General features: G+C 49.0%; 1 protein-coding gene across 1 annotated transcript in view; it reads left to right on the top strand.

Annotated features, from left to right (window-relative positions):
• The window catches only part of fbxo41 (F-box protein 41), a gene marked incomplete at both ends in the record, with an annotated part of 62,435 nt that overhangs the window by 26,344 nt on the left and 23,226 nt on the right, over nucleotides 1-12,865 (top strand). The window contains 1 exon segment of the mRNA XM_080535254.1: nucleotides 7,629-7,836. Coding sequence (XP_080391380.1) covers nucleotides 7,629-7,836 — 208 coding nt within the window.

Below are 12,865 nucleotides of genomic sequence, written 5' to 3'. Positions count from 1 at the left end.
ATGCAGCAAGTTTGGCCACCCACCTCTGTTCGCATGCATCTAACTTGGGCTTCGTTAGGATGTAGGTCAAGGGGTTGTTATCCGACCACGCTGTGAAATGCACTCCCTTCAGCCAGTGGGAAAACTTCTCGCATACAGCCCACTTCAATGCCAGGAACTCAAGTCGGTGAGCTGGATAGTTCAACTGAGCATGTGACAGCGTCCTACTAGCGAAGGCAACTGGTCTTGCAACTTTATCACCAGGCTGGAGCTGAGAGATGACGGCGCCAATCCCATCGAATGAAGCATCCACTGCTAGGATAAATGGCTTTGCGAAATCAGGATGGGCCAGGGTTACAGAATGCAGGAGATCGCGCTTCAATGTCTCGAAAGCATCCCTACACTCGGGCGTCCAATCAGCTGGTTTGAGCTTTACAAGATTGTGACATTTCTTCACTGGTTTTCTCCCTCTGCGTGCCTTTTCTCCAGCGTTCTGTCCAGAGAGAAGCTTGAATAGGGGTCTGGCCTTAGAGGAACAATCTTCAATGAAGTGCTGATAGTAAAGCATCATGCCCAAGAAGGACCTAATCTTCTTCTGTGAAGGAGACACCCCATCACTGTCCATCAGATCGGATACCTGTACTTGGCTAATGGCTTCAACCTTTCCAGGGTCCGTTTGCACTCCTGACTCATTGATGATATGGCCGAGAAACCGTACTGATTTCCGCAGAAGATAGCACTTCTTTGGAGCCAATTTGAGATTGTTGTACTTCAAACGAGAGAAAACCATCTCTAGACGCTCGAGTGCCAGCTGTTCTGTAGGAGCGAAGACCATAACATCGTCTAGGTAGCACAATAGACTGGTGAAATTCTGATCCCCAAAGATCGAGAGCATCATCCGCATGAACGTAGCCGGGCTGTTGGACAACCCTTGAGGCATCCGGTTATATTCATGCAGGCCAAAGGGAGAGGAGAACGCAGTGTATTTCTTGTGGTCCTCATGTAAAGGCACGTTGTAGAAACCAGAGGTAAGGTCCATTGTGGAGAAGTAGGCATTACCACCTAGTGCAGCCAGCGCGTCAGCCTGATGAGGCAGCGGATGTGCGTCTTTCGTTGTCCTCGCATTAAGCCATCTGAAGTCCGTACAGATGCGCAATCCTCCATCCTTCTTCCACACAAGAACCAAGGGCGAGGCATATTCGCTGTTGGACTTACGAATTATGCCCTTCTCCTCCATGTCGTTGATGGCAGACCTCAGCTTCTCGTAGTGGTTCGGTGGCACTCTGCGGTAGGGCAGGCGAAATGGCCTCTCGTCCACCAGATGTATCTTGTGCACGAAGTCAGACGCCTCACCACAGTCCAACTTGTGGCGTGAAAAGATTGACTCGTATTTCACAACAAGCTGACAAAGCTTCTCTCTCCACAGGTCAGAGACTTCACACGCGTCCAAGTCTAGGTCGCGTAGACCAAGTTCCTCCAGTGCCTTTCTGATGTCTTCTTTGGGCCTTGCTACAGACTCACCAGTCACGGATTGTGGGGAAGACTGAATGTGGTCGGGCGGGGACAGATCTTCAGCGGCAATGCAGGGGAACACGTCGCTTCAGCACTACCGGCTCACCGGTGGGATTCACAACCTTCATAGGCAGCCATCGGTCGCCCCACATCGGCGTAACAACTCTGCCAACCAGAACTTTATTCGGTCTGCATCTGGACTGAGTTGGTTCCACAACCACCGTACTGCCCTCTGATATAGGTGCCGACACAGGGAGTCTGCCCCATACAAGATGCTCACTATTTGGCTGTAGCACCACACACTGTTGTAGCTTCAGTGTGCCAACCTTCTCAGGCACTGTCTCACCCCTCCATCTCTCTGTATTGGAAAGGAGAGAGAAGAAGTGATGACAGTCCCCATCACTGCCACCACCATGTTCAGATATCAGCCGCCAATAGCTGTCAGTCTTCCTCATCAACTCTAGGATTTTCTTGATGGCATTACTGCCTAGTATCATGTCATCGGTCTGTCCAGGCACCACAAGCATTGGGATGACCATCTTGCAGTCATACACCACCACATCGACATTGTATATTGCCTTAGGTACAACTCGGTGACCACCACATCCTATGATAATGACATCATCAGCGGGGCATCCTCTCAGATCAGGGTTACGCTGCAAGAGACGCGCCTCCGCAGCCTCGCTAAGCGTGCATGCCATAGAACCACTGTCTATCATCGCTCTAAGAGAGACATCTGCAGCGGAGACAGTGGTGTAGAATAAACTATCAGACCTTTGGACTCGGTGTAGACCTTGAAATACTACTGTTTTGTTCGAAGGCGCTCTGGAGATGAATGACTTGTATGTTGACTCACAATCAGCCATTTCATCATTGGGAGAGATATCAACAGGATCTGCACAGTCCTCCCTTGAATGCAGATCTATAAGTTTCCCTGCTGCGCCGACTGGGCACGCCCCTGCATCGGACACTTGGATCTGGGGTGTCCAGGCGAATGGCACTGGAAGCAGAGCCTCTGGTCACGGCAGTGAGTCCAAGCAGAGTGTCTAGCGTCGCCACACACAGCACACGGCAGGTTATTCAGACCCTCAATCCTGGGGGGGCTGGGTCTATACTGCTTGTTTGACATGTCCTTAGCAGGAGCAGACTTCTCCACTAGGACTTTCTCTAGCATTGAGATGATACGTTCAAAGGCCTCTGCCCCCTTGTCTGGGCGAGTATCCTGCTTTTCAGGTGAACACATATCAGTGCCTGACATCTCAACTCTGTTCACTAGCACACCCTCACTGGGCCTTTTACTCACGGCTGCGGCAACACCGTTCGAGCGCACCTGAGTGTGGAACTCGTCAAGTACATCTTGGACCTCTACAGCAGTCCACTTATCGATCGTCTTTGATCTGAAAGTCATGGCAAGCTCTTTGGATGGACAGTTCCTGATGAACATACGTGTCACCTCCAGGAGAGGGCACTCAAGTGTTTTACCTTGTTCTTTGAGGCGATCAGTGGCAACATCTGCAGCTTGATTGAGGCGTAGCCAGTAGTCATACGCATCCTCACCACTCTTCGGCAGCGTGGTGTAGAAGTCGGCTAGGGGGATAGGTGAACAGGGAACAGCAGCAAAATGCTTACGTAGAAGACCATAGATGGCCTCTGGGTTTTCAGCGACATTAATGCCACTGCTCCTCGTCCCATACTTCACTACATCCTTAGCCCTGCCCCTGAGATGGGTGAATATTTCTTCCGCCTGCTGATCTGCTCTGATGTTCGCCTTTTTCACATAACTCTTCATTATGTCTTCCCACTCACGCACATTCACTGCGTCCTTATCATCCCCTCTGAACGTTGGAGGCTCCTTCACCCTCCTGTGAGGTACCAACTGGACTTGGGACAGGTCTAGACTCTGGGTGGATGTATCAGTGGCCGTGGTCTGTGCATGCGCAGTGCTAAGAGGAGGTAGCGTTGAGTCAAGGCGTGCAAGTATGCTATCTGCCAGCTGTAGACCAACATCTCTAATTATGTCACTCATCTGGCTCACTACATTAGGTAACTGGAAAGCAGAGATTGGGGATGGGGCATCACTGACCCGTGTGCTCGGTGCATGATCAATGTCGTGGCTCTGAGAAGGAACTGTGTCCCCACTAACTGAAAGGGCCCCAGCAGCATCCTGACTACCCACAACATGAACATCACCCCCCTGAACAGGACTATCATAACTCAACACTGGAATCCCCCTACCTCCACTGAGGAGGATCGCTCTACCCCTCCCAATGCTACTGCTTAGTGGCGTACTGAAACATCCTGGTCTGTGGCTCATGTTGAATTACAATTCAAGAAAACAGTACTATACAGACTAATCAGATAAAAGACCAGTAAAGAAAAATGTCACCAAAACAGCAATAAAACTAAAATAAATCACAGATCACATTCATTAATTCAACAATCCATTTGTGCATAACATCACCGAATGAACTGAGTGAAACCATACGCCGCCCACCAGACAGCACGCAGGAGCGGTCCAGCAGAGTGATCCAGCAGAGTGGTCCCGGGTCAAGGTGAAGAGTTGACTTCAGGTCCACAGGTCACGGCACCAATGTGACGGGGTGTATCTTTTCATGAATCACTCTCAGCTGGATGGCTCACGTTCATTTATTCTGTAGAAAACAGTGCATCAATTTCTGGACACGGGACTTGCAGGGTCATCGAGCTACATTCGCATCAGTGGTTAAGAATGAACTGAGCATACAGTAGTCACTCATACTACACAAATTATAACAATAATATGAAACAAAAATACAAAATGTGTAGACTACATAAATCTTCACTTGTGTGATCATATAGTGGTATTCATTTAACAACAACAACAAGAAATCATAACATCCAAATGCATGGAAAAACCACGCACTTGGAATACGCATGCGCACCACGTGCAACAATGGCTGCAACCTGACTGCTAGGTAAGCCGCGAGCGTGTTGCAAACTAGCGAGGTGGAAGACCCAACCTCATACAATACGGTCTACTAACAGAACAACAGACATATAATAACACAACAATAATAATATTACCTGTAGAAAACAGTGCATCAATTTCTGGACACGGGACTTGCAGGGTCATCGAGCTACATTCTAAAATGATGTTACACACGGACATTCACGTTAGCGCCATCATTGTTAACAACAGAAAACTCACATTAACAAACTTGTGATATGTTCCAAACTAACATACTATGAATGGGAAACTCAAAACAGCTATCTTACTTATCAAACATTCAAATAAAACATAGGTACATTAATAATCTCTTAAATTATATGCGATCTCAGACCCTGCAGAAAACATGACCTTACCGCATCAGTGGTTAAGAATGAACTGAGGGAGATCACGTTACGTCCCGTGCAATTGCACTGTCCAGCTATATTTACACAGCATCCGGGTCACGGACACAGCATCCGGGTCACGGACACAGCATCCGGGTCACGGACACACCCCGGATATACCACGTCATTAAACCCCTAGAGGGCGCAGTTTATACCTATTTTAGCTATAATTGAACTTGACCTTTCTACTCCGTTACACATACATTTATCATCTGTGAGCACACACACACACACACACACACACACACACACAATTCTACCATGCAAATACAAAATGGCAGTTGAGAGATACACTGGTGCCTGTCGATACAGTGTGTGTTGGAAATGTCAATTTCTATTTCTTTGGTCTTGGAGAGAGACAGAGAGAGAGATGGAGAGAGGGAGAGAGAGAGGAGGGAGACCGTTTCAATTGTGAGTTCAAACATACTGTCCCTTTGCACTTTAGAGTACGATGCCATTTCATTCCCCCCAAAAAACGACAAACGGTGGACTAACTGTCCCTTTATTTTCCTTTGTTCTCTCTCTCATGAAAAAACTACGAGAGAGAGAGAGAGAACGAGGGAAGGAGAACAAGCGAAGGAGGGCATTCTAGCAAACGGAGGTTCTGCATGACTGGTCTGGTCTACTTTAGGCTGCGCTCATTAGCCTAGCTCGGTTTCTCTGTGCTCCCAACTTCCTTGATGAGTGAGAGAGGTGGGGAGAGAGGCATAGCCTTGAACGCGGCGGAGGCTGAGATGCAGGCAGACACTGTATAGCCTCGAACGAGGTGATGAGGTTGATTAAAACACCCCAGAGAGACGCCTCTCTCTCTCTCGAAGAGATAGAAGAGATACAAGATGTTGATTATTTGTCACTCTGTGTTATACAAGCACAATCGTGTGAGATACTAAAGACGCTTGTATTTCAGGGTACTAAGAGGCTTATATATTAGTATCATGACATTTGGATGTTGCGATATAATTGAATTTCAAGCCTCAAAACTACAGTTCAGAGAAGCGGTAACCGCCAAAGCCCAGAGAAGGGCTTCTTGAAAATTGAAAAATCAGGTGTAGTGCTGAGGCACAAATGTGTACATTTCAAGCCTGCAAACTGCGACACTTTAAATGAATGTGCAATAACACTATGTGCAATATGACAACCCTAGGGTACATAAGGTTGCAGAGAAATAGGAAATGTTAGAATAGGTATAGCATAGCATAGAGTACAGCACAGTGTTTTATCTGTACAGTATAGTATAGTGGATAGTGTACATAGCCTTTATTTATGTAAACCAGCTCCTTTCCCTTCTTGTTTTTTTAGTTTTTTTTTCTTTCCTAGCACCAGGGGAGCCACCCCTCCCAAATTTCGTTGTTTGGTACCTGTACTATAGCAATGACAATAAAGACCATTCATTCATTCATTCATTCTCTGCCCGTTCATTTGATAGTAGTTTGATCTTTACCGATTTATTCATTAACACGTATCGTTTTTGATTTGGTGTCTGCTCTCGTTTCTCCCCTTGAATCAAACGCTAGTTCTCATCAGCGCATCTCGTCCGGGATGGCCTTCGCCATGGAAACAAGGAAAAGTTTGTTTTGCCTGACGCCAGACATTCTGTAGCCTTCTGTGAAACTCGAAGCTCCCCTCCATCTTAATGTCTGTCATTTAATGTATTTGGATCCGCCCTATAGTAGAATGTAGAGTGTATGTGCGTGCGAGCGAGCGTGCGTAGTGATTTGTGTGTGTGTGTGTGTGTGTGTGTGTGTGTGTGTGTGTGGGCGTGCATGCGTGTGTGCGTTGGTGTGTGTGATGTGTGTTTTTATCTGTCCTGTAGTAGAGTGTAGTGTGTGCATGTGCGTCTGCGCATTAATGCGTGCGTGTGTGCCCGTATGTGGTCTCTGTCATCAGCGTCTGGGACAAACTGTCATCGTCGGGCTGTGAACACATGACCTTCAGCCGCCGCTCAGCCCCGCCCCCTTATCAAACTGTCAGCCTCCTGACCGGGGCCGCGTTGAGCTGCGCTAAGCTAGATTGTTTGGACAGGAGCGGCTGCTGCTGTTTAGAAGGACGGACACGCCGCATACACACAGACACGGGGAGAGCAACCGGAGGATGTTGTCTGTGTGTGTGTGTGTGTGTGTGTGTGTGTGTCCTTCAGGGAATTACAGAATGGGTCTTTAAAGGTCTGGATAAACAAGCTTGAAAAAGAGAAGGGGAGGGAGGGAGGGAGGGAGGGAGGGAAAGAGGGAGAGTGAAGGAAGCTGGAGATGAAAGGAGAGGAAAATATATGTATAAAACTGGGATATTGAGTCTGGTAGCGTTAATCAGTCGGCTTTTGCGTTTGTGTGGGGATGTGTTTGCCTGCCTGTGTGTGTGTGTATGCGTGTGCGTGTGTGTTTAATATAAACGGGACTGTGTGTGTGTGTGTGTCGGTGTGTTTGAGAAATAGAGAGAAGGAGAGAGAGAGAGAGAAAGACAGAGACAGATCGTACAGCAGAGAGGGACTGATGTAGCTATCGCTACAGGCCCCAGCCATCGCTCATCCTGTGCACCGCACTTAGTTAATGCGTGTGGGCGTGTGCGTGCACGTACGCGCGTGTGAGTGTGCGGTTTTGTACGTACCGTTAGTTCCTAAGACGCCATCTGTGTGTGTCGCGGCCCGTGCTCAGGGCTCAGTGCTCAGTGCGTAGCTTCTAGCCAATAGCTGCTGCCTTTCCTGACCACCTGTGTCCCCCTGTCCCCCCCCTCTCTCCCCCCCCCTCTCCCCCCACTCTCCCCCCCTCCAGGGAGGTGTCTCAGATCGACCAGTTCCTGCAGGAGACGGCGGCGCGCGAGGCCAACGCCAAGGTGCGTCTGCAGCAGTTCATCGAGGAGCTGCTGGACCGCGCAGACCGCGCCGAGAAGCAGCTGCAGATCATCAGCAGCTGCGGGACCACGCCCAACGGCAGTCTGGGACGATGCAGCCTGCCGGACTCCAAGGGGAACGGGCGCCAGGTGAGGGAGAGGGGCGGGGGGAGGGGAGAGGGGGGGGGGGGCTGTGCAGGTGAGGAGGGGAGGGGGGGGAGGACAGGTGAGGAGGAAGGAGCCAGGTCATCACACACGGTCAAACTTTGTCGAAAGTGTCCAAAAAATTCGGTCAACGTCACTCTGTCGCTGTTATTGTGGTACGGGGGGGGCAGGTGGGGGGGGGAGGGTGAGCAGGTTCGGGGGGGGGAGGGTTAGTTGAGGAGGGTGAGCAGGTTCGGGGGGGGCAGGTGGGGGGAGGGTGAGCAGGTTCGGGGGGGGGAGGGTTAGTTGAGGAGGAAGGGGCCAGGTCATCACACACGGTCAAACTTTGTGTGAAGTGTCTAAAAATGTCGATCAACGTCACCCTTACTTACTTTCTTATACGTAAAGACATGTGGAGCGCGACTCCTGGAAGTCTATTCTCTTTGCACGACACGTGTAGAGACAATGAACTGTTGGACCATGCAACACAGGCCTGGGGTCAGATGTAGGGGTGGCAGGTAGCCTGGAGCGGTGGTTCTCAACTGGTCTGGCATTGGGACCCCCATTTTCCCATGGTCGTTAAGTCGCGACCCACTTTTATAGAATTCGAACCAAGCAAATCTATTTACACAAACACATTTTTTTTTAACATAGAGCACATGACTCTAGCAATCACAAACTGATCCTGATTAATAAACCGATGAGTATGAACATCACAACTGCGTGCTGCTGATCCTGGTGAATATTAATAAAATTAACATCATAACAACATATCTGTGTTTACACACACAATATGATAATCTCTCTGAGTAGGCCTACTGAACAGGCAGTCACTTAACAAGCATTTGAGGAAGCTAGTGAGATAATTGGGGACGTGCTTTGCTCCTAATAAGAGTTTCAATGACTGGGGTGACGGTAGACAGAGCTACCCTCAGATAATTCTCAGTGTCCAACCTGTTAATCTGCTTTGAGTCGAGCCGGACAAAAAGTTGAGAAGCCACTTTCGCACAGATGCGCAACGTGACGCTTTCCATGCCGATTCCCGAAGGGGTCACTGATCCAGCGATCACCTCCATGTTTCTCCAGGAAGTAGTAGTCGTTGTGAGTAGTCGTGAAACCGGGCTTGCGGTTTTGTGAGATACGCCGTTAGAATTCTTTTCAGGGCATTTCCCCCCCTTGCATAGACACTTTTAATGTGTCGAGGTGCTCAAACACATCAGCAAGATAGGCAAATCGTGCAAGACAGATTTCGTTGTCAAACAGCTCAGTATAAGGCGAGTTAGTCTCTGAAAGGAAGGCTGCCATTTCTGTTCTTTTTGTAAAAGTTTGTAAAAGTGTGACAAGTACGACTTCTGAGTGGTACAATGCCTGTACGTGCTGTAAGGGTTTCAGTCCATTTTTATCGTCAATGTACGTAAATGACAGCAGCTGGTGTTTTGGGGAACAGTTAGCCGAGGTAATATTTTAATTGTTTACATACTTTGGAACGAATTTGCGCTTGGCCATAATTTAGCTGCTCGAATGGCAAGTGACAGGCTACGTTCATGTTGCCACGGCAACGGCTAGCGTACTGCGCGTCTTTCACGCACGTCTGTGCCTGACGTCAGAAAGCTAAACACTAAAACTATTTTTGGGCTTTTATAGTGTTCAAATATACTTTTTTGTTGTTGTTTTTTTACCACATACTGTACTCGACCCATTCAGGACGAGTCCGTGACCCACTTTTGGGTCGCGACCCACCAGATGAGAAACAACGGCCTAGAGGCTGGTGAGTAGGTGGTGAGTAGTTCGCAGGTTCGATCCCCACCCCAGGAGGGAGCCGGATGTGGTGCCGGTGACCGGAGGTATAGTAAGGTGCCTACCACTGCACTTAAGCTCCTGCTCCAGGGGCGCCAAAGATGGCTGACCCTGAGCTCTGTTCTCCCTGGGAGTGTGTCTCGGGGAGGGTGCTCAGTGCAAGAAATTATTTTGTATTTTTCTTTTCTTTTCACAAAAAAAGGGGGCGGCTGTGGCGCAGGAGGTAGAGCCGCCGTCTAATGATCGCAAGGTTGGCAGGTCGGCAGTTCGAGCCCTGGCTGGCCACATGTCGAAGTGTCCTTCGGCAAGACACTGAACCCCAAAATTGCTCCCAGTGAATGGGCCGGCACCTTGCATGGTAGCTTGCCGCCACTGGTGTGTGAATGTGTGTGTGAATGGGTGAATGAGAGGCCGTTGTAAAGCGCTTTGGATAAAGGCGCTATATAAGTGAATGAATGAATGAATGGTCTTTATTGTCATTAATATAGTACAGGTACCATACAACGAAATTTGTGAGGGGGGGCTCCCCTGGTGCTAGAAAAAAAAAAATACTAGAAGGGAAAAGAGCTGGTTTACATAAATAAAGGCTATATACACTATCCACTATACTATACTATACAAATAAAACACTGTGCTGTACTCTATGCTATGCTATAAATATCCTAACATTTCCTATCTCTGAACCTTATGTGCACGAGGGTTGTCATATTGCACATAGTATTATTGCACATTCATTTAAAGTGTCGCAGTTTGCAGGTTTGAAATGTTCACAGTTGTGTTTCAGTATTGCACTTGATTACAATCTAGTATCTGCCATCAAATTGTCTAGATTGTCCAGGGCCTAGAACCTAGGTCTTTGCTGTGTTCAGGGCCTGAATGGCCCTAGGGTAGAAGCTGAGCTTCAGTCTATTTGTCCTTGCGGACATGGTCCTGAACCGCCTGCCCGAGGGCAGCCGAACAAAGTGTTCGTTCCCAGGGTGGGATGGGTCTCTGGAGATCTTGGAGGCCTTCCTGAGGCAGCGTGTGTTGTACAGCTCTTCCAGAGAGGGGAGGGGGGCGCCGATGATCTTCTGGGCCGATCTCACGACTCTCTGTAGCGCTTTCCTCTCTGCGGCTGTGCAGCTGGAGAACCACACACAGATGCAGTAGGTGAGGATGCTCTCCACTGTGCAGCGGTAGAAGGTCACAAGCAGCTCCTGTTTGAGGTGGTATTTCCTGAGGACTCTCAGGAAGTAGAGCCGCTGTTGTGTCTTCTTGATGATGGCTGCTGTGTTGGTCTTCCAGGACAGGTCATCCTGAATGTGCACCCCCAGGAATCGGAGGGTTGAGACTCTCTCCACGCTCCCTCCATCGACGAGCAGGGGCTGGACCTCAGATTTTTTCCTCCTGAAGTCCACGATGATTTCCTGGGTCTTTGACTGGTTCAGCAGCAGGTTGTTAACCTTGCACAAGTGAATGAATGAATGGTCTTTATTGTCATTGCTATAGTACAGGTACCAAACAACGACATTTGGGAGGGGTGGCTCCCCTGGTGCTAGGAAAGAAAAAAAACAACTTAAAAAACAAGAAGGGAAAGGAGCTGGTTTACATAAATAAAGGCTATGTACACTATCCACTATACTATACTGTACAGATAAAACACTGTGCTGTACTCTTTGCTATGCTATACCTATTCTAACATTTCCTATTTCTCTGCAACCTTATGTATCCTAGGGTTGTCATATTGCACATAGTGTTATTGCACATTCATTTAAAGTGTCGCAGTTTGCAGGCTTGAAATGTACACATTTGTGCCTCAGCACTACACCTGATTTTTCGATCCAGCAGCTGCCATCAATCCGTCCAGACTGTCCAGGGCCCAGAACCTAGGTCTTAGCTGTGTTCAGGGCCTGGATGGCCCTGGGGTAGAAGCTAAGCTTCAGTCTGTTTGTCCTTGCGGCCATGGTCCTGTACCGCCTTTTCGAGGGCAGCCGGGCAAAGTGTTCGTACCCAGGGTGGGTTGGGTCTCTGGAGATCTTGGAGGCCTTCCTGAGGCAGCGTGTGTTGTACAGCTCTTCCAGAGAGGGGAGGGGGGCGCCGGTGATCTTCTGGGCTGTTCTCACGACTCTCTGTAGCGCATTTCTCTCTGCGGCTGTGCAGCTGGAGAACCAGTTGCAGATGCAGTAGGTGAGGATGCTCTCCACTGCGCAGCGGTAGAAGGCCACCAGTATCTCCTGCTTGTTGTGGTCCTTCCTGAGGACTCTCAGGAAGAAGAGCCGCTGTTGTGCCTTCTTGATGATGGCTGCTGTGTTGTTCTTCCAGGACAGGTCATCCTGTATGTGCACCCCCAGGAATCGGAGGGTTGAGACTCTCTCCACGCTCTCTCCGTCGATGAGCAGGGGCTGGACCTCAGATTTTTTCCTCCTGAAGTCCACGATGATTTCCTGGGTCTTTGACTGGTTCAGCAGCAGGTTGTTAACCTTGCACAGCTTGCTCAGCTGCTCTACCTCATCCCTGTACGCCGCCTCGTCCCCCCCCGAGATGCAGCCCACCACGGTGGTGTCGTCTGCAAACTTTACGATGGAGTTGCTGGGGTGGACGGGGGACCAAGTGCAGCCCATTTAAGAAAAGAGCACATTCCAAACAGCGTTTGATTGATTGACGATTGATTGGCCAATAAAACACGGTGCGTTCGTTGGTTTGTGAGGAGACTTACCCCACTTAATCACTCCCCTTTACCGGCGGGAAAGGTTTCCAATCCCGATCTATACCAATGGGAAACGTCCTGTATGTTGACTGACAGGACAGCCAACCGGGAAGGACGGTGTCATCGCCACGGAGACAGCTCGTGTTGTCGCCTTGTCTGTTTTTGAATAATGTGCGGTCGTGGTTACCATGGTTATATGGATCGGGGTGTCACCGCTAGTAATGTCCCATCTGATGAATAGTCTGTCTCTATACACGTACACAGAACATGTATACTTCCCTATAAACATATCAATGAATTCCATTACATGTATGTATCAGTTACTATCATCCATAAGGCGGTGACATATCCACTCGAGATGATTTTTGTCCGATGAACCAGTCATTTTCGGTGGAATTCGTCTCGTATCCGTTTTAAGTACAGCGTTTTTTGAAATAGGTGCCTCTAGAAGGTTCCGCGCTGACAGTCATGGAATGTGACCCTGCTTTTGAGGTGAGGCTAAGCGTATATCTGGGGGTTATTAGGAAAGGGTTCCGAGGGTGTGTAATGAAA

This window comes from Nansenia antarctica, assembly GCF_963989245.1.
Source record: "Nansenia antarctica genome assembly, chromosome: 6".
NCBI lineage: Eukaryota > Metazoa > Chordata > Actinopteri > Argentiniformes > Microstomatidae > Nansenia > Nansenia antarctica.
This window is presented reverse-complemented; position numbering and strand designations above follow the sequence as displayed.